The sequence below is a fragment of the Moschus berezovskii genome, chromosome 9 (genome assembly GCF_049115385.1).
Source record: "Moschus berezovskii isolate FMDL1 chromosome 9, NW_MosBer_1.0, whole genome shotgun sequence".
Taxonomy (NCBI): Eukaryota; Metazoa; Chordata; class Mammalia; order Artiodactyla; family Moschidae; genus Moschus; species Moschus berezovskii.
In genome coordinates this window covers 28,672,689-28,694,581 of record NC_142468.1, presented here as the reverse complement: position 1 = coordinate 28,694,581, position 21,893 = coordinate 28,672,689, and the positions used below count along the sequence as shown (strand labels likewise).

Sequence of the window (21,893 nt, the reverse complement as noted above, 5' to 3'; positions counted from 1 at the left end):
AATACATAAACATCAATATTGTAGGTCAATTAGATGAAACCAACATAAGAATACAGTAAATATTAGCAACGCTAACAAGCAAATGCATGGGTTGCCAACTACAAACCACTCTGTTGTCCCAGAGTTACTCATACTTTTACACCAACCATTACTTCTGAAGCACGTGGCTACGGTTAAACTAACCATGTCTGTACTCAGATTATTTTTTACCACTCACTTTTGAAAGCTTAGGCAAGCTTGTCTCAGACATGGTTAAATAGAAAATACCATGAAATTCAATAAATATCAGAGGTCAAGGAAAAGTGCCGTCCTCATCAGGAAAGCAGTGGAGTCCCACTTTCAACGCTGGTTTCTTACACCATGATCACTTAATTGTCCTGTGCCTACAGTAGGTAGTTCTTGTAGCATAGCATGAAGATGTGCTGCCCTGAAAACTTCCATTATGAGCAATAGAAGTTATGGGCCCAAAAATAGGAAAATGGAACCCATGGAACATAACATCTGTCCTGAAACTCCTGGATTAAAGAGGCACATCTTGTGGGCATGTGAAGAAGCTCTAATAGAAATTCTAAAATATCAACTGTTTTTACAAATCACATTGCTTTATACTTCTCCAGGCTGATGGTCGTAACTTGTCTTTTAGTTCTGTTGTTTTGTTTGGGGATCCAGGGAGATAGTTTAAAAAGCTCATAAAAATGGGTACAATACATCAAAATATCTCTTTTGATTTTGCTATCACCTCGTGTATGTTAATATATATGTACAGATGGTCCAATAATATACAAATTACTGTTATATATTTTCAACTCAATGCAAACATTAACTGCCCTGCTTCCACTATTAAATGTCATTCATGCACCAATTTAAAAGTATGCCTCTCTGATCAACTTTATAAAATAAACTTTAGTCAAAAGAAATAAACTTTTCTAAGTTCTTACAAATGAATGTGCATTTTATTCTCAATACATAGCATTTGAGAGTCTAACTATACACGATCTTTTGTTACTTTTTTTTTTAGTTGATAATAGGCACTTTCTAAGAAGAGGATTTGTGGCCCAAAAGACTCTGAAATTTGGTCTTTAGTACCCTCCTTTCATAAGCAGATCTACCAGAGCTTTAGTAGTCTATTGTATCAACTCAGCAAAAGTCCAGCAGTAGAACTGTGTGCAAAAAAAGCTTTAGAAAATTGTAACTAGAATAATATTATAGAAAAGCAGTTGTCTGAGTTGAGCAACTTAATATCTACTTTTTAGTGTTTTTTTTTTTTTTCTAACCACATTTCATGTAGTACCTCTACAAGCAGTAAGAATCAGGTGTGAACAATTCTGTACCTGTGTTTCATTCTAAGTCACAAATATGCTACAAAACTTATCTTTTTATATTCTTTTTTATTTTATATCATTTTAGTTAAATTTGTATGTGTTAAATGTTGTTTGCTTGTTTTTTTTTTTTTTCTAAGAACCTTACAAGTTCATCTTCGAGCAAGTTTAAAAAAAAACACAAATTTAGAACATTCATCACCTGTGGAAAATCAGCATCTCTAACGTGAATTGTTAAAAGACCCTTTTACCCTGTGGTGCAGTATTTCTATAATAATATACACTATATTAATAGTTCAGTATTTATGGGGTTGAAAAACATGAGCTTATAAGATGGTGGCTGTTATCCAAGATGAAGGGAGTAGGGATATCCTTACATAAGAGTTAATGATTACTATCTAAGTAAACGTTAAACAAGGAGAGGTACAATTGAGCAAAAATGCAATTCATGCACAAACCCCAGAGTAAAAAGCTCCATATCCCACATTGATGTCTGACTGAGGCAACAAAACAGTTATTTCAATGGAGCAAACACTGCCTGTTGTGGAAAATAACCTAACACTATGTTACAGAAAAATATCCTTATGGAATGAGATCATAAAATGGCACTAACAGTTTAAAAGGTTGAACGATTACTTGGCATTAATTTATAATTTTAACTTAACAGAAGAGTGAGGAAATGACAGATCAGTATACTCAGCCTGAGATCAAATTTGTCATGGCAACATTGGCAGGTTGGACCCTGATTCTTCAACTATTACACTGCCTTGGTTAACAAAAATCATACTTTTTAAAATTACAGAATAGAGATTATAAATAAATGTAAATTGTGCATGCAGTCAACTGCATAATATACAAGCAATATCTACGTTTTTAATAATTATCTTCTTTGGCAGGCCAGAATCCAGCTGGACATGCAATATTTACACAAAAAATCCATACTGTGTTCATCATATTGAAAGCAAGTGAAAATATATATATATGTATATACTGTATATACACACATATGTATATAGATGTATATACTGTTTTTAATATATTAACAAATATATACGTGTATATATATATTAAAAGTGGATTTCATCTTTGTCAGATTCAGGTGACTCAGGCCTTGAAACGCTAAAAATATCCTGACAGGGTATTTGAGGAGGTACTTGGAGAGGCATTTGGGATTTTGGAGAAGAGATTGGGGGTGCACTTTTCTCTGAGAGTATTTTTAAGATTTCTGCCACCTGCTTCTCCAGGGCAGTCATTCTGCAGCTTAGCAGCTGAATGTCCTCTTTGAGTTCGTGTTTGACTTCCTGCAGTGTGGTCTGTAAGGCCTGCTCGGGGATGGGATAAAAGGGGTGTTTGGCATCAGCCTGGATGGGGCTGTGCTCTAACGGACTTCGTGCCTCCCCAGCCTTATCCAAACGAAGGTCACTTTTTGTAATCCCACTGTCACAGGAATCCGTTTTCCTTAATGGGTTTTTGGTGACACTGTTCTCTGAGTCACTGCCCTTGGGGTCCTCGGACAATAGCCCCATCGACTCAGCTTTAGTGACGTTATTCCAGTCTTCCTTCTTCTCCTCGTGGGCTCCCGTGTTATTCTTGAGTCGCAGCCACCCTTTCCCATTTCCATTCTTCATTCTTATGGGGCTGTTGACTTTGAGACATCTGGGGTCAGTGCCGCCACTGGGCTTGAGTTCCATGGCATCGCGGTTGTTTTGCTTGAGGGCCTCGCTGGTTTTCACGTAGGCCAACGACGTCTGAATGGGTGTGATCTGTGACACGGTGACCACACTGGTGCCGGTGATGGGCGCTCCGTTCTGTAAGGAGCGGCTTTCTCCCTGCAGCTGGTTCCGCTCGGGGTCACTCTGCGTGGACCCCTGATTCCGCAGCTCCTTCTGCTGCTTGAATTTCTGGAAGAGCTTTCTTACCGGATGGTCCACGGGGATGCTGAGGGTGACCTCATTCTTTTGCCTGAGGCGCTCCTCCTCTTCTTTCTTCACATCACTGATTTTGCGGAAAATGATCTGTGGAGGGGCAGAAAGATTAAAAACTTGACTAAAAAATCAGATAACTTTATACTTGTGTGACAAGATACCAGGTGTATTCTGTTTTCCAAAGGAAACTCTTGAAGATAGGGCAAGCAAGACCACTTCTGAAGGGAAAAATAGTCCAGTGCCAGTCAACAGGTACAATACACTTGAAATCAGACATAGAAACACTGACTAAGCTTGCTCAGCTCATCTTGTCCCACTTCCTTGCATATCAGAGCAGGAATGTAGTAAAGACACAACTAAATAGAGCTATTTGCTTTCTTGTTCACAGTCCCATTTCACAGAAAATATACAAATATGTAAACATAAACATCTATTAATATCTTAGTATATATGTGTATGCATATATGTATACATGCATGTGCAAGAAAACATATTTATCTCTTTGCAATATATCACTATTTTCTGTAAGTTTTTCTTTTTTCTTTTTGATCATATTAATATGATTCAAACCCATTCTTAATGTCACCCTCTGTTTAGAGGTCAAATAACAAGAGCTCTAAGTTCTACTGAAAAGTTAGGCAGTATCCCGACATAGCACTGTGAGTTGGGTGGAAGGACGGATTAAATTTATTTATGTAGTTCTGAGGCCAGAACAAGGATTTATATATAGAAGCCTCGGGAAGGTAAATACCAGGTCAGTATACAAACTTCATTTCAAACTACTATGCATTAACTGATTACACTGCCTGAAAAACTCATGAAACTCACACCACTGAAATATTCGAACAGAAATAAGAATGTTGTTCATGTAATACTTTCACTGAGTAGGAGGCTGGACTCTTCAAACTCCAATATTTTAAAAATTCAAATGTAAAGTTAAATACATAGTACATGCAGGATTAGATGAGCACTGACTAATAAGTAGCATAGATTTTATTTAAAATGTATTTTGAAAATAATATTGTGAAGAAGTTATAACTCCATCAAGAAAAATATAAAAGACTGACTATGTAAGAAATTATTACCACTTATATTATCAGAGTCAGAGACGAATTTGAAAAGTGTGAGATTTTTTACTCAGTCTTCTAAAGAACAAAATAACTACAGATGAGGGTTATAAGGAATATTCACAGAACAAAATAACTACAGATGAGGGTTATAAGGAATATTCACAAGGAAGTCATATTAATGTGCTTTCAGAATCAGATAATTTTATGATGCTAGCAAAATTCCTTGCCTCCGTTACCCTCTCTTATTAAGCTGTTGGTTGGATTAGAAATACATGTGAAGTATATAGTCTCTCTCATGTAATAGTCTCTCAGAATACCTTGATTATCTCCCTTGAACTCTCATAAAATACTTTCTGTTTGAAACCATTTTCGTCACCTCTGTCTCCATATGTCATTGATCTTATGCTAGAACCAATACTAGTGATGATCACTGTAAACAGATAAGTCAGGGAGAGGCAATTCTCCCTATAAAAGCACATTTTCTAAATTGATATTGATGCACTAAATATAGCTCATCAAGAAGTAATAATTTATATTTTAAAATAAATATTCTCTAAATTCAGTAACTGTCTATAAAGACCAGCATATTTTCCCTTCTCTACTAGTACATGAAATGGATCTTTTTGAAAAATGTAATTCTAATCTCTTTAGTCTGACATCAAAGCTCCAGCAGTTTAATAAGAAGTCTTTCAAAGGGTTGACATGTTTCTCATGCTTCCTAGATAAACAAGGCTTGTGCTAAACTTCAAGATATTAACTCTTTTTGAGACCAGACAAATCCAAACATGGAAATGAAGATACTTTATTCCTGGATCATTCCTTTCATTGTGACTGCAGTTACTTTGATTCCAAGAACTGACATAAAGGGAGTAATGTAAACGGTAGGTCACATCCTTCTTCCCACTGGACTCCAGCCTTGTTTGTTTTTAAATGTAGTTACTTAGCCTTGGAAAGACATAGCCTTGGTGAGGGGTGGTGACTGAGATTACCCTTCACATTTGGGGGGTGGGGAAATGCATCTTTGTCAAATGAACAGTGGAGGAGGGTAAGTGCTTGGTGCACAGGGATGTCAGATAAAATACAAGACATCCATGCACTATGTAGGACACACTAAAACATCATATATTATTTATGTGAATGGGATAAATTTATACTGCCATGCGAGGTTCAGAGATGAAAGATTTGGGGTTCCTGGAGACTGAGACTCTGTAGGCATCTTAGGCTATACTTTTATGCTTTAACTTTTCAATACAATGGCTAATAATTGCTTATAATTATTGTGTGCTTACCAAATTTGGGATGCTTTGTGATTTAAGGATGTAATATGTCCAAGTAAAACATCAGTTAAGAAAAAAAGCCTTCTTTCTCCAGTTTCCCTTACCAGCCAGACCCTCCCCATCAACCAAAAACCAACAAAGGCCTTTGACACTGCTACCATTAAGTGGAGAACAAAGACTCCTAATACCATACTACTAAATACAAGGGGAGTTCTGTGACAGGGCCAGGCTGCCACTCTGCATCAAGGCACAAATGAGATAGAACTGGGTTGGCATATTTTGTCACCAAGAAGATCTAAAAGGAAATGAGAAAAAGAAAGAATGAGGTTTTGTATATGAAAAACAGAATCCGAAGAATTCATACCTGGATTTAATCAACTATTTAGCATAAACAGACTTGTAAGTCAGAGGTCACTTTTAAAAAAAAACAACAATAACTTTTAAATTGAATAGTTTGCTGAATGAGACTAAATTTATTTATTCTGACTGTAGAACAGAAATTATGACTTATTCAAAAATACTTATAAAAAAGAGGTCACTTCTACAAATGTAATACCTCATTTACCTGTCATTACTCCTCTATGAGATAGGTCCTATTATTCTCATGTTACAGTAAAGCAGACTGAAGCACAAAAAGTTTAAATGGTTTGCAGTAGGTCACACAGCTAGTAAATGGCCAAGATACAAATCCATGGAGTCAGATTCCAAACAGTTAACCATTACAGTCTAATGCAGTTCTTCAGGATAACTTTTGACACCACCTCCTCTACCTGTGAAAACCCAGACAGGTGAGTGGACAAAGTAGGGAGTGATACAGCAGTTTAACATCCAAAAGGTAACCCTTCACAGAGCATTTGTCATGACGAGCCATCCCTCAAAGTGGTGAAATGAATAAACAATTGAAGCTCTGTGCTTGTTGAATAAGTAGAGTTGACAAACACTTGCTGAGTAGAATCAAGTTCAAATTTCAACCCACAGATCAATCTTTAAAGAACTTGAGTAAAAATCCTTGAATTGTAAGAATAGAATAACATCCATTAAGAATGTATTTTCTAGCTGATAACAAAGCAAAACTTTCCTAATGCAAGATACGAGAATATAGGCCCTGAAATTAAAAAAGAAAAAATTACAGAGGTGTCACAACCATTTGGCCTATGTCTTATATGCAAAGCCTGATAGACTTTGCTATGACTTATAAAAAATGTGTTATATAGCAAATAAGAAAATAAAGTCACCATATTTCAAAAACATTAAATGTATTAACATTAAATGTAATAAATGCTCATAGTTTGAAGATAATTTTATGACTCTAAACCCCAACTTGAATAACAATATGTTTTTAATATGAAGAAGACATTTTATCATAAAAAATAGGATGGAAATTATTCTACATTACCATTACAAGCATGAACATTCTCATATAAATTATCTGAGTCCATGCTGAATCTTTCCTTCTAAAGAAGTGCTTCTTACCTTTAACATTTTAATCATGTAGAATAAAATGGTTTAAATTCATAAGGAAGAGAAAGATTGATAATTTTTAGTTAGTTAAACCTTCAAAACAGTGTTTTTATTTTAGATTAAAATAATCTGCAGGCTACTTTTTGGCACTGAAAGAATCTTCAAACAATAAGAGTTTTCATTATCCAATTGGTTCTTACATTGGCAATGTGTCATACAGAAAATAAAAAATTTCCTATTAATTCAATAATTTAATACATAAGATATATAAATTAATTCTGCCAAATGACAACATGAAATTATGATTATTTTTCCTTAGAATACAAAGATTAAAATGCAAAATCTCCCAAAACATTATTTTTAAAAATAATTAAATGATTTGAGTGAAGTTCAGAGATCAATTTATACAAGAATTAAATCATGTAAAGAAACAACTTGGATTAAAATAAATCAGCTTTTAAAAATGCAATATTTGCTTTTTCCTTTAGTGTTAATAACATACAACCTCTTGCACTTGATATGTCCTGTGTCTATCTTTTGCTGAATGGCAAGTCAAATTGCTAATAAACACTAAAAAATTAAGGACAAACTAGAAAAGAAAAATCACAAATCAGACAATGATTAGAGTCACACATTTATTGGTAGAATGCACAATAGTCTGTACTGTTTCTATGAGTAAAGGGGTTTATTTCATTTAAGCTTTTCTTCTCTTTGCTTCATTATGTTCTGTGGAGTCCATGCTGGAAGGTTTAATTTATTTAAATGATAAAAGCTTCTTAAACTTGACAGGGAACATGGCCAACTGAGCTTTCTATTTCAAAAGTAGGACATTTGATAATAAAAGGGATATCAAAATTGAATAATTTGAATGTGTACTGAACTTTGAAATCCAATAAAGGCAAGGGGAAAAAAGGGTTAGAATCATTTATTTAATGACATGGATTTAGTATTATGTAATTTGGAGGATAGAGGTATACTCTCTGAAATGGCTCATCACTTCCCAGATCTGTGAATCTACAGAATTGACTAGGAATTTATAGCTAGTGTTCTTGCCTGGAGAATCCCAGGGACAGCGGAGCCTGGTGGGCTGCCATCTATGGGGTCGCACAGAGTCGGACACGACTGAAGCAACTTAGCAGAAGCAGCAGGCCGTTCTAGATTAACTGATATAATTACACATTTCTATTACTAAAGTTTTTTCATTAAAAAAATATAAAAGAAGGAAGCCAAAGTCTTCAAAACCAAGAATATAGCTAGTCCAAGGTAAAGCTGGCAAAGTTTAGACTCAGTCTCAAATATTGCAATAATCCATGATTTGTGTTGCCTGTCTCAGCTTCTACCTTTATTTCCCTTTATTCCATTCTTTTATATTACATATCAAATATGATAGTGTCCCACACACAAAAATCACAGAGTAAAATCTAAGTTCTTTAAGGCAGTCAGCAAGCCTACAGTGGTTTAGTTAACCTTCCTTTCCAACTTCTGTTTTCCTTCACTCTGACTTGACCTTCACACACCAGCTACTGAATCAATTTGAGATCTAGAATCTAACACTCCACATAGTGTTCTCTCTCCTCCTCCTCACCTGCTGGGGAGCTCCTACTAATCCTCAGCTCACTCTGCTCTTTATGAGGCAGGACCAGCTAAACAATGTGTTTTTTCTTTTCTTTTTTTTTTAGTCGCTCAGTCATGTCCGACTCTGCGACCCCGTGGACTGTAACCCACCAGGCTCCTCTGTCTATGGGGATTCTCCAGGCAAGAATACTGCAGTGGGTTTCCATGCCCTCCTCCAGGGGATCAACCCAGGGATTGAATCCAGGTCTCCTGCATTACAGGCATATTCTTTACCATCTGAGCCACCAGGGAAGCCTGGCTCTACAATATGTAGGGCCAAATACAACATAAAAATTAAGGGTCTCTAATATCATACTTAATGGTAAAATACTGAAAGCTCTTTCAAGAGTTCAGGAAAGAGACAAGTATGTACCATCTTGCCACTCCTATTCATCACTGTGCTGAAGCTAATAGTCAGGGAAATTGTCAAGAAAATGAAATAAAAGACATCCAGAATGGAAAAGAATTAAAACCATTTCTATTTGGAGATGACATGATTAGGTACACAGAAAACCTTAAGGAATCCACATACAATTGTGCATGCATGCACACACACACAAACAAAATAACTAGTAGAGCTACTGAAGGACTTCAGCAAGAATGTAGGATACAAAATCAATAAAAAGTTAGCTGTATTTCTATACTAGTAATAAATGATCTAAAAATAAAACTAAGAAAATAATGTCAGAAGACAGCATCAAAGAAAATAGAGTACTTAGAAAAAATTTTAACAAAAGAACATAGGACTTATACACAAAAACTATAAAACATTGTTCAAATAAATTAAAGATCCAAATCAATAGATATTCATGTTTATGAATTGAAAGACTAAATATTTAGCATGACAATATCCCCAAATTCATCTGTATATTTAATTCCTAAATTAATCAGGAATTAAAATAAAAACTTTATTTTTCAGGAACTGACAAGCTGACCCTAAAATACAGGTGGAAACGCAAGGGACCCAGAATATCTAAAACTATCAAAATATAAGAATGTAGTTGGAGGATTCATACTTCCCAGTTTAAAAACTTATTCCAAAGCTTTAGTAATCAAGACAATGCGGTGCTGGCATAAGGACAGACATACATCAGTGGAATAGAACTAAGAGTCTAAAAATAAACCTATGCATTTATGGCCTATTGCTTTTTGACAAGAATGCCAAGAGGATTCAATTAGGAAAGATTAACCTTTTCAACAAATGGTGCTGGAGCAACTGCATGTTCACAAAAAAGAAAAATATATATATATATATGTAGATACAGATGCCAGTCTCATACCATATAGAAAATTCAACTCAAAAATGTATCAAAAACTTAAATGTAAGAGCTAAAATTATAAAATTCCTAGAAAGAACCCAACGCATAAATTTTAGTGACCTTGAATTAGGCAAAGCTTTCTTAGATACCTAAATCTCAAGCTACCAAAAATATTAAATAAATAATTTGGACTTCACTAAACTTCAAAACTTAATCATAAGAATGAATGAAATAATACCATTTGCAGCAATATGGACAGATCTAGAGATTATCATGCTAAGTAATTCAGAGAGAAAGACAAATATAATAACACTAATATATAAAATCTTAAAAAGCTTTTACAAATGAACTTATATACAAAAGAGAAATAGGACAATAGAAATAGAAAACAAACTTATGCTTACCAGAGGAGAAACAGTAAGGGGAAGGGATCAATTAGTAATGTAAGTCATTTTGCTTTACACTTGAAACTAATACAACATTATGAATCAACTGTACTTCAATAAAAATATATAAAAATAGTCAAAGAATTAGAAAAGATATTTACCCAAGGATGATATACAAATTATCAATTGGCACATGAAAAGGTGCTCAGCATCATTAGTCATTAAGGAAATGCAACCAAAACCACAATTTCACATCCTCTAGGATGGCTATAATAAAAAGAAAACAAGTTTTATTAATAGTAGAAAATACCAAGTGTTGGGAGGATATAGAGTAACTGGAGCCCTCATACACTGCTGGTGCAAATATAAAAATGCCTCTGTGGAAAATAGCTTGTCAGTTTCTCAAAAATTTAACATAGGGTAGCCATACAACCCAGCAATTCCACTAGTAGGTATATATCCAATAAAAATAAAAATGCAGTAATGCAAAAACTTGTACATGAATGTTCATAGTGGCATTATTCATGATAGCCAAAAAGTAGAAACAACCCACATATCTAATAATGAATGAATCAGCAAACAAAATGTGGTATACTCATATAAAAAACATTACCTAACCATAAAAGGAAACAAAGTACTGATCCATATGACACCTTGAAAATATTACCCTAAGTGCAAGAAGCCTGATACAAAGTGTCATGCATTGTATGATTTCACTTATATAAAATGTTTAGAATAGGCAAATTTAGTCAGGAAGTAATGTTTTCCAAAGTTTAGGAGATATAGGAAATGGGGAATGAACACTAGCAAGTGTGAGATTTCTTTTTGGGGTAATGAAAATGTTCTGGAATTAGATACTGGTGATGGTTACACAATTTTGTGAATGTACTAAAAATCACTGAACTGTATCTTTTAAAATGGTGAATTGTATGGTGCATGAATTATATCACTAAATAAAGAAGCAGGTCTCCTTGTTCAAAATGATGAAGAATTTCAAGATAGCAGCAATAGAGTATTCAACCAAGATCAGGACTCTTCTGAGAGCAAGTCTGAAGGCTGGGCATCCAGGAAGCCACCGTGCTGGGAGATTTTCACTTACTGACCCCAGATAGAACTCGTGCTATCCTATTCTACATCCTCAGGGCATTTATTTTATGACACATGAATGGTGGGATACAGAAGCAAATAACATAATCATTCACACTGTATTTGTTAAACACTTACCATGTTTCAAGCCCTGTTTAAGAGTTATGTATATATCAGTAAACAAAACAAAACCTCTCAACTATTCCATAGAATGTCAAGTGATGTGGGCTACAAAGAAAAAGAAAGAGTATAAGGACCTAGAAAAGGCAAGGTGGTTGGATCTCTATTGGGAAGTGATACTGGAGCAAAGACATCATGGAATGAAGAAGCTGCCGTGCAGATGGCCATGGGGACAGGGTGAACCCGAGCTGAGAGTGTCTGCATATTTGACGAACAGTGAGGAAGACAGCATGGCATTTAGCAACCATGGGGAGAATTACTGTTGGAGAGGAGGCCATGGACTTGGTTTTTAAACGTGAGGAGACGCCATGGGAGACTTCGGAGCAGAGGGTGTCACTTCCACTCTGAAAGGATAGCTCAGGCTGTTGTGGGAAAAATTAATTATATGGTCAGAAGGACAGGAGGAAGGTACCAATTAGGAAGCTTTTTGGGTAACTTTGCTGAGACATCATGTTTGACTAAGACAAGAGAGATAAAAATGGAGGTAGTGACACGTGGTCAAATTCTGAACTTATTTTACCAGTAAGACTAATGGAGTTTGTAGATGTACTGGATAAACAATCTTAGAAAATATTAAAAAAAAATTAAAGTCTCTCTTTAGGCTACACAAAAGTATAAATAGCAGTACCATTTTCTGATGGTGAAACCTGATATGGTGTCCTATAAACTAGACGGACAAGTTATGTGTTCCCCTAGACACACACACACACAGATGCACGCATATATACATACATGAATATATAAACATGTGTACAATGTATCGAAATGGAACAAAAGCAGTACAACTGACTTAACACTCCCATTCAAAGCTGTAGGGAATCACGGCTGAGAGGCTCAGCCATCACTGGTCCATAGCAATGATGAGATCTGCCAGGCAGGCACTGTGATGCCCCTCTGCCCGGGCAGTGGGGTAAAGTCCTTTATTAGTTTCTCAGTCTGCTATGTAGGATAAGTTCTATCATCCACTGTTCTCTGTGGCTCGTGATTCCATTTCTTTGGATGCACGTTTTTGTCCATTTACCTCTACAGTTCAAACCTATTATCGGGGTTGGAAAATTTATCCTATTTCAAGACTGTAGAGCTTCCTCAGCTTCTTCCTGCCTGCAGATTAGGGGCCTGAGGTTTGGTTTTGAGCTCACATTAAAAAAAAAAAAAAATGACTTTTTAAGACCAAGCTTAAGATTGAAGGCAGGAGGAGAAGGGGACGACAGAGGATGAGATGGTTAGATGGCATCACTGACTCAATGGACATGAGTTTGGGTAAACTCTGGGAGTTGGTGATGGACAGGGAGGCCTGGCGTGCTGCAGATCATGAGGTCACAAAGAGTCAGACACGAATGAGCGACTGAACTGAGCTGATGGTTTCTTTGAACATATAATAATCTTTAAAAAATTAGCTTCTGATCTGTTTATAGTCGATTCCATATTCCTGCAACCTCGCAAAAAGTTATTTCCTAGATACAGTTCTCAAGTCTGGTTTAATCCTTTACTTTCTTGGCACCATGTTTCTGTCACTCTCAGTCTCTGCCTCTGCCTGTTTCCCCATGATGGAAACGACGTTGAAAGCATCAGGTTTGATGGGATGTCACATCTCTATTATCTGATTTTTGCCATGTGAAAGTCACTCAGCCCTGTCCGACTCTTTGCAACCCCATGGACTATATAGTCCATGGATTTCTCCAGGCCAAAATACTGGAGTATGTGGCGGTTCCTTTCTCCAGCGCATCTTCCCAATCCAGGTACCAAACCCAGGTCTCCTACATTACAGGCAGATTCCTTATCAGTTGAGCCACCAGGGAAGCCATAAAACTATCTAAATAGACATTTTTTGTACCAAAAAGTCATTTTTGTACAAAACCTTTTCTGTCTTATTTTTACAGTTTCATGTTCTAAATCCTTTCCATATCTGCTTATAGGCCAGCCAATTCTTGCCTGTGATCACCTCTTTCTTCTCATGCCTTGCTAAATGGAACCAGTCATAACCCCCACTCACTACTAGTATTCTGCTTTCCAAACTTTTCTATAACAACTAGTACATTGGAACACAATCACAGGTGGCCACTATACCACATGTTTCGTCACTGTAAAATATTGGTTTCCATCTTTTTATGTCTCAAATATCAATTTCTTTACTTATTTCTACTCCTGTTAAGTTACTGCCTCATATTTTAGAATTAAATTTGGCAGAGTCTCACTCTTGGTATCAACTTGAGCTGATACCCAACAGTATTGCAATTTATTTCCAGTGACACAAATATGAGAATATGTTTAACACAGTGGACTGTATGGTTTAAATGAAGCTAGTAAATTTTTATATTTTTTCCAACAATTAAGAATTTAATTAATATGTAAAAATAGAATCATAAACTTTTTAAAAAATTACCTTCAATTCAAAAAAGTCCTCTTGCACCAAAAAAATATAAATTCATCAATAAATAGACATGAAATTAAGACTATTTCCATAACTACTGATCAAGACAAACTAAAACACTGATCATTAACCAACAAGGAAAATAAATTACATAAGACAAGAACAATGGAAGGGTAATAATTAAACAAACACTCACATAGTTTTACTGGCAACAGATATAGGGGAAACTCAAATTTGAATTCAACATCACAGTTTCAAGCGTACTGAGCAGAAAATTGTCATTTACACACTTGAAAGGAAAAGAAAGTGAAGTCGCTCAGTCGTGTCCGACTCTTTGCAAGCCCATGGCCTTAGGATTCTCCAGGCAAGAATACTGGAGTGGGTTGCCATTTCCTTCTCCAGAGGATCTTCCCTACACAGGGATCGAACCCAGGTCTCCCACACTGCAGGTAGACTCTTTATTGTCTGAGCCACCAGGGTCTCCATACTTGATATATAGATAAAAACAAAAATGAAACTAATTTTGGGGAACAAGTCATAAAAAGGAAATAATTGTTAAGGCAGTGCTAAACAAAAATTAGAGAAAATTTATTTCCCCAGAATCTGAACACAACATACATATACTATTAAAAAAAGGATCCTTCTTAAAGAACTATAATTTTCAACTGCAACTATTTGTAAGCATTTAGACATTTAGAAGAAGATTCAGAAGAATAAAGTTATTTTACTTTTAAGTTCTTATAGAATTTTTAGCACACTCAAGTTTAAAGGAACAAAATTGATTTAAAAAAAAAAATCACCATTATATGTTGCTTGCTATGCAATGTAAGACTAAAACCACTAGTATCTGCTTAAATCCATAAATGGACCACTAGATCACAATGTTTTTGATAACATAGTTGTTCTGGTCACAGTAGCAATTGTATCCACATGTCTTCATCTTGGAATTGATGCAATAAAAATACCAGATTGGGGGGATTGTCCTAAGTATTACCCATGGATTATTTGCTCATCTAAATTGAACAATAATCCATTTTATAGACAAAACACTGAGGCTTAGTGAGATTTTAAAATCTTCCCCAAGTCTACACAACTAATGAGAGACAAAACTAGGTGTCCAACCTGGTTCTGTTGAACTCAAAAACTAGATTTCTCTGATTTAAGAATGCATGATCTAAATTTAGGAGAGATGCAAAGGATCTAAAGGATCAAAGGCCTAGGAAGAAGGAAATTAAATGGTAAATGAGGTTAAATCACTTTAGTAATAGTATACACCAAAGTCATGACTGGGCTGAAAGTTTAACACACAAAAGGAGATACAGACATATGAATATGTAATAGGACTCTTCAGTATGCAAGTAGAAAATAACAGTGCCTAACATTTGTCAAATGTGATACATTTTATAACACACTTTAGCATATGTTGCCTCATCCCCCTTTTCCAAACTCTACAAGTCAGGCAGGGCAATTATTATTATCCCTATTTGACAGATGAAGGTCAGAGAAGTTACATGACTTGCCTGAATTCATTTAGCTAGCAAATGGCCAAGCTGGGACTGAAAATCTATTTTCTACTGCCAACTCCAGTGTTCCTTCTACTATTCCACGCTGACACTCCTAATGCTATGTATAATTTTGTTTTATAGTTTACAATGTACTTTCAGCTATATTACTCTACTAGATCTCATTTGATACTATTTCTTTGTCCCCAGGAACACATCTAATATGTGGCTTTAGCATTTGCCTTGTAAGATAATTGCTGTGCCTCAGGGAGAACCATTATCAAAGTAAGACAGTTACAATACCTTAAAAAATATTTTCTTAATGAAAGAAAATTTCTACGGTTTTGTCTGAAAAACCAACTCTAGTATATTTAAATATGTGTTAATTTTTCCCTTTGATGCTAAAAGAATGTTGCAGCTTTTAGTTACTATCACACACATATTCTTTGCTGATTGATAGGTAAACAATTATCTGTTGGATTGTTATCTTCTAGAAAGATTTAGCAATGTATACCTAGTCTAGATGCTATCTTATTGTTTCAATCTTTTACACCTGGAATCAAATTTATGTAAAATAATTCTTGGATATTTCTTTATTTTGTGGAATTTGATAGCTGAAACTCAAAAGGAATCAGGTGAATGGGCACTTGGATGGATAGACAACCATTCAGTTAGATTCAGAACTAAGTCTACTCTCTTGTTTGTAGATTAAAATGGTGCATCAATTTTTTTTTAAGATGTCTCTGAGAGTCAGGAGACTAAGGTTTGGATACTATCTCTGACTACCTGTATAAAGTTGACCAAGCCACTCAGTCTTTCTAAATATCAGATGTACTTAAATGTCTATTTGTACAGGTAAATAATTCTCTATTTTATGAGGCTGATTTAGCTATTCTATATCAAACAGACATCAATTGCTTATGTTGAATCTAATGAGTGGTATAAATATAGCATATGTTGACCCAGCTGAATTCAAAACGGTATCTGTATTTGTTGATTGCAAAATAACCAATTTTTTGTGTAGAAATCACTCCTCTTTCATTCACCACTTGGATTATTGAACTTTCTATAAAAGCTAAATTAAACATGCAAGTAATTTTTCCCTGCCTCTTTGGAACATCTCTATTCCATTTGAATAACTCGTACAATACTTTCAATACGTTACATTCTAGTAAAAGGCTAGTAGAAACAGAATTAGTGATAAGTGCTCCCTTCCAACTTAAAAACACCTTTTGCAAGCGACTTGATGTTTAGAGGATCCAGTGGAAAGAACAATGATGGGTCATTTGGAGACTGGAGTTCTAGTCCTAGCCAGGGATCTAATTAGCTATGTGACCTTGTGTACAAGTCCCACAGTCTTTTGGGACTTTAGTTTCTTTACTTAAATACTTATCCCTTGGGCTCCCCTGATGGCTTAGCTTGTAGAGAATCCACCTGCAATACAGGAGAACTGGGTTCCATCCCTGGGCTGGGAAGATCCCCTGGAGAAGGGAAAGGCTACCCACTCCAGTATTGTGACCTGGAGAATCGCATGGACTGTGTCATCCATGGTGTCACAAAAACTCGGACACAACTACCAGTTTTCACTTCACTTATGACAAGCCTGGATTTAGTTCTTTTCAGCTTTAACTATCTTCAGATATACGAAATAAGGCAGACAATCTACTTTACTCTCTTTAAATGATTCCTAACATAACTTCTCGCTAGAAGATTGCACTCTTGCCTCATTTTCCAAATGTCAAAATTCTTTTCATCAAACCCTGGCTCTGCTGAGGGTTTGCTCTGCTCTCCTATGACCCTCATAACAATTACAGAGCTGGGATACATACATGTGCTGCTTTTATTTTTGTTTTGATTCTGCTTCCTCCGCAGGCAACTGCTTACATGCTGTGCTGAGATAAGATGAAAGTTTGCTGCTAATTACCAAGGTTGTGCTTCTAAAGAGTGTGGGCCAGTAATTGAATTGCAGTGTCTAGAGTTGGGTATTAGCTAATAACTTTGTTCCCACAGTGCTAAACTGTAATTAGTTATTCTAGTCAAAGAAGAGTGAGAAGCTCTGTGGCTGTTTCTTTAGTGCTGCAGTTGTCAGGAGTTGGAAACTACAGTTTTAAGAAGAACAGAGCTGTGGATTGACTGAGTGATTGAGGTGTGCCAGTTCAGTTTCCCGCCAACATGCATGTTCATGCACACACTGCAGAGCCAGCAGAGGCTCCTGGAAGTCAAGTTTGAGCTCTCATCATTGTAAGGTCTGGTTAGAGATACAGGCTCTGGGGCACAAATTTTGAAAAATTATATGTGAATATTAGATGGCATTAGAATACATGATAACCTCACTTGAAGCTTCCTATAATAATATATTCATATATTGGTACCAAATTACTTTCATTAATTAAAACATATATCTGTGATTTATTCTATTTGGAAATATATTTACAAATATGCTTACAGTCAATATAGATCTGCCAGTATCATTTTCTATTTATTATTAGCTATTATTTATTGTTAGCTAGTTGTGTTATCCTTATGTGGGAAGGCATCATATTCCATACATTACTGTGATTGGAGGTATTGTCTCCCAATAACACGGGTAAAGTAATATGTAACTTGAGAAGAATCTTTGCCCTATTTTCTTAGAAAGCACAAACTATATAGCTCATCTTATACTTCAGAGAATTTTGAATCTGAATGAAAGATAATCTCTGAGGAGTAAGCTAATTATTTTTAGTTGAGAATCACATGGGATAAAAGGGAAAAGTATGAGAGATCATAGTTGATTGAGAACATAAGCAGTGAAGGTGAGGGAGTATGAGAGTTTATGTTTTTGAGGTCAGCTGGGCTCTGGGAAAATTTTGCATAGAGAATATAAAAATAAATGACAAATAAATGCAGAGACAGACCATGTGCATGGTTTGGAACACTGACTATTGTTAAGACGGAAGAAGCTCTCCGCTAATTGATTCATCGATTTATTATAATGCAAATCAAAATCCTAGCAGGATCTTCTGAAGAATTAACAAGGTAATTTTATAATTTATATGGGTATGTAAAATGTATACAATAGCCAAATCACAACCAATTGATAGGAAAAATACTAGAAGACATACTGCCTATATTTTCCTACTAAAAACAATAGTAATTAAGATACTGTGGTATATATAACTTGGGAGAATGGCATTGAAACATGTATATTATCATATATGAAAATAAAATAAAATGTACTCTGGCAAAAGAAAAAAAAAGATACTGTGGGATAGCATATGTCTTAGTCTTGTCAGGCTGCCACAATAGAATATTATAGACTGGGTGACTTATCAGTTCAGTTCAGTTCAGTCACTCGGGTGTCTCTTTGTGACCCCATGGACTGCAGCACGCCAGGCCTCCCTGTCCATCACCAACTCCCGGAGTTCACTCAAACTCATGTCCATCAAGTCGGTGATGCCATCCAGCCACCTCATTCTCTGTCGTCCCCTTCTCCTCCTGCCCCCAATCTTTCCCAGCATCTTTTCCAGTGAGTCAGCTCGTCGCATGAGGTGGACAAAGTATTGGAGTTTCAGCTTCAGCATCAGTCCTTCCAATGAATACCCAGGATTGATCTCCTTTAGAATGGACTGGTTGGATCTCCTTGCAGTATAAGGGACTCTCAAGAGTCTTCTCCAACACCACAGTTCAAAAGCATCAATTCTTCGGCGATCAGCTTTCTTTATAGTCCAACTCTCACATCCATACATGACTACTGGAAAAACCATTGCCTTGACTAGACGGACCTTTGTTGGCAAAGTAATGTCTCTGCTTTTTAATATGCTGTCTAGGTTGGTCATAACTTTTCTTCCAAGGAGTAAGCATCTTTTAATTTCATGGCTGCATGAATTTCATGGGTGACTTATAAACACCAGAAATTTATTTGTCACAGTTCTAGAGGTTGGGAAATCCAAGACCAAGATATTGGTAGATCTGGTATCTGGTGAGGCCCACTTCCTGATTTATATGTGTGTGTGTTTATTCACTCAATTGTGTCTGAATCTTTGAGACCCCATGGACTATAGCCCACAAGGCTCCTCTATCCATAGGTTTCTCCAGGCAAGAACACTGGAGTGAGTAGCCATTCCCTTCTCCAGGGGATCTTCCTGACCCAGGGATAGAACCCAAGTCTCCTGTATTGTAGGTAGATTCTTTACCCTCTGAGCCACCAGAGAAGCTCTGGCTCATCTTTCACTGAAAGGGGAGGGAAGTTCTCTGGGGCCTCTTTAATAAGGATTCTAATCCCATTTATGGCTCTACCAAATGACTTACTCACTTTCCAAAGGCCTCAATTCCAAATACCATCACATTAGGGAGTAAGTTTCAAGACATGAATTTTCAGGGAACATAATTATTCACTCTATAGTAGCACATGAATTGGAGAAGGCAATGGCAAGCCACTCCAGTACTCTTGCCTAGAAAATCCCATGGATGGAGGAGCCTGGTAGGCTGCAGTCCGTGGGGTCGCTAAGGGTCAGACACGACTGAGCGACTTCACTTTCACTTTTCACTTTCACACATTGGAGAAGGAAATGGCAACCCACTCCAGTGTTCTTGCCTGGAGAATCCCAGGGACGGGGGAGCCTGGTCTATGGAGTCACACAGAGTCGGACACGACTGAAGTGACTTAGCAGCAGCAGCAGCACATGAATAGACAAATAAACAAATGAATAGAATAGACTGTCCAGAAATAGACCCATACATATTTGGATACTAAATTAGATTAAAGTAATAGTATAGTAAATAGGGGAAAATAATCTTTTCAATACAGGTATATGATAAATGGAGTACCTGAAATACCTAGCCCTTTATAAATAAAATAAACTTGTTATTTACAAAAATAAACTTGAGATAGATTGCAGATCCAAATAAGGAGAGCCATACCCATAAAGCTCTTAAAAGAAAATATAGGAGAAAATCTTCAGTACCTTGAGATAAGAAAAGATCTCTTAAACAGCAGCAGAAAGTGGGAATCAAAAAGGGTGAAAAGAATAAATGAAACTAACTACATTAAAATTAAAGCCTTCTGTTCTTTGAGAGACACCATGAAGGGAATCAAAAGACAATCAGAGTGAAATTCAATACCTATACCCTATAGAGGACTCACATGCAACATTTATGAAGAATTGTTACAAATCATTAAGAATAAAGACAGATAACCCCAATAGAAAAATGAACATTTTACCAAGAAAAAGCTATATATAAATTACTATTAATTATACGGAACAGTACTCATCTTAAATAGGAATCAGGGCAGTGAAATCTAAAACCACAATGTGTTTCTCTTACACACTCACCAGAATGGTTCAAATGAGAAAGAAAATAACAAATATTGGTAAGGATATAGAAAACTGAATGCTCATAAACTGCTGGTGGGTGTACAAATTCACACAACCACTTGTAAAATTTGTTTGATGAGTACCTACTAAAGCTAAAGATAAACATACTCTAAGAAATTTCACTTCCAGGTGTATATCTCCTCTCAAAAATTTATACAAATGTAAATAAAGAGGCATACACAAGATGTCTGTAGCAATATAGTTTATAATAATCCCAATTGGAAACCCAAATGTCCATCAAGAGTAGAACAGATAAGTTGAAGTATATTTATTTAGTAGAAAACTACAGTGGATATTAGTTAACAACTATAGACAACATGAACGATTCTAACAAAACAATATTGAGTGAAAGAAGACAGATAAAAATGGGTATGACATATGTATTTCTACTCATATAACTCTAAAAATCAAAGAAGTAGAACTAATCAAAGTATTAAAATTCAGAAGTCAGAACAGTAGTTAACTCTTGACCATAATCTGTCTGCAATGCAGGCGACCTGGGTTTGATCCCTGGATTGGGAAGATCCCCTGGAGAAAGGAATAGCAACCCAGTCCAGTATTCTTGCCTGGAGAATTCCATGGACAGGGGAGCCTGGCGGGGTACAATCAAAAAGTGGTATGCCAAGTGACTAACACTGAGATTTAATTTGAAATGTTACAGCCATGAACATATTAAAAAGGATTATAAGACGTTGCTATGAAAAATTACATGCCAATAACATGGACAATCTGAAAGAAATGGACGAATTCTTAAAAAGGTACAATCTCCCAGGACAAATTCTTAAAAAGGTACAATCTCCCAAGACCGATCCAGGAAGAAATAGAAAATATGAATAGACCAAGTACCAGTACTAAAATTGAATCAGTAATTTAAAAAGTCCCAACAAGCAAAGGTCCAGGATCAGACGGTTTCATAGGTAAATTCTATCAAATATTTAGAGAAGAGTTAACACTTGTTTTTCTGAAATTGTGCCCAAAAAAATTTACAGAGGTAGGAACACTTCTGAACTCATTCTATGAGGCCAGCATCATCCTAATACCAAAACCAGACACAGATATCACAAAAAGGAAGAAATTTATAAGCCA

The 21,893-nt window shown here is 35.9% G+C and overlaps 1 protein-coding gene across 1 annotated transcript in view; it reads right to left on the bottom strand.

The window, feature by feature from the left end:
• Positions 1-2,386: 2,386 nt before the first annotated feature.
• The window catches only part of KCNH5 (potassium voltage-gated channel subfamily H member 5), a 390,609-nt gene continuing 371,102 nt past the window's right edge, over positions 2,387-21,893 (bottom strand). Inside the window, exon 11 of the mRNA XM_055436081.2 lies at positions 2,387-3,334. Within this exon, the coding sequence (XP_055292056.2) occupies positions 2,387-3,334 (948 nt within the window). The remainder of the gene's footprint in view (positions 3,335-21,893) is intronic.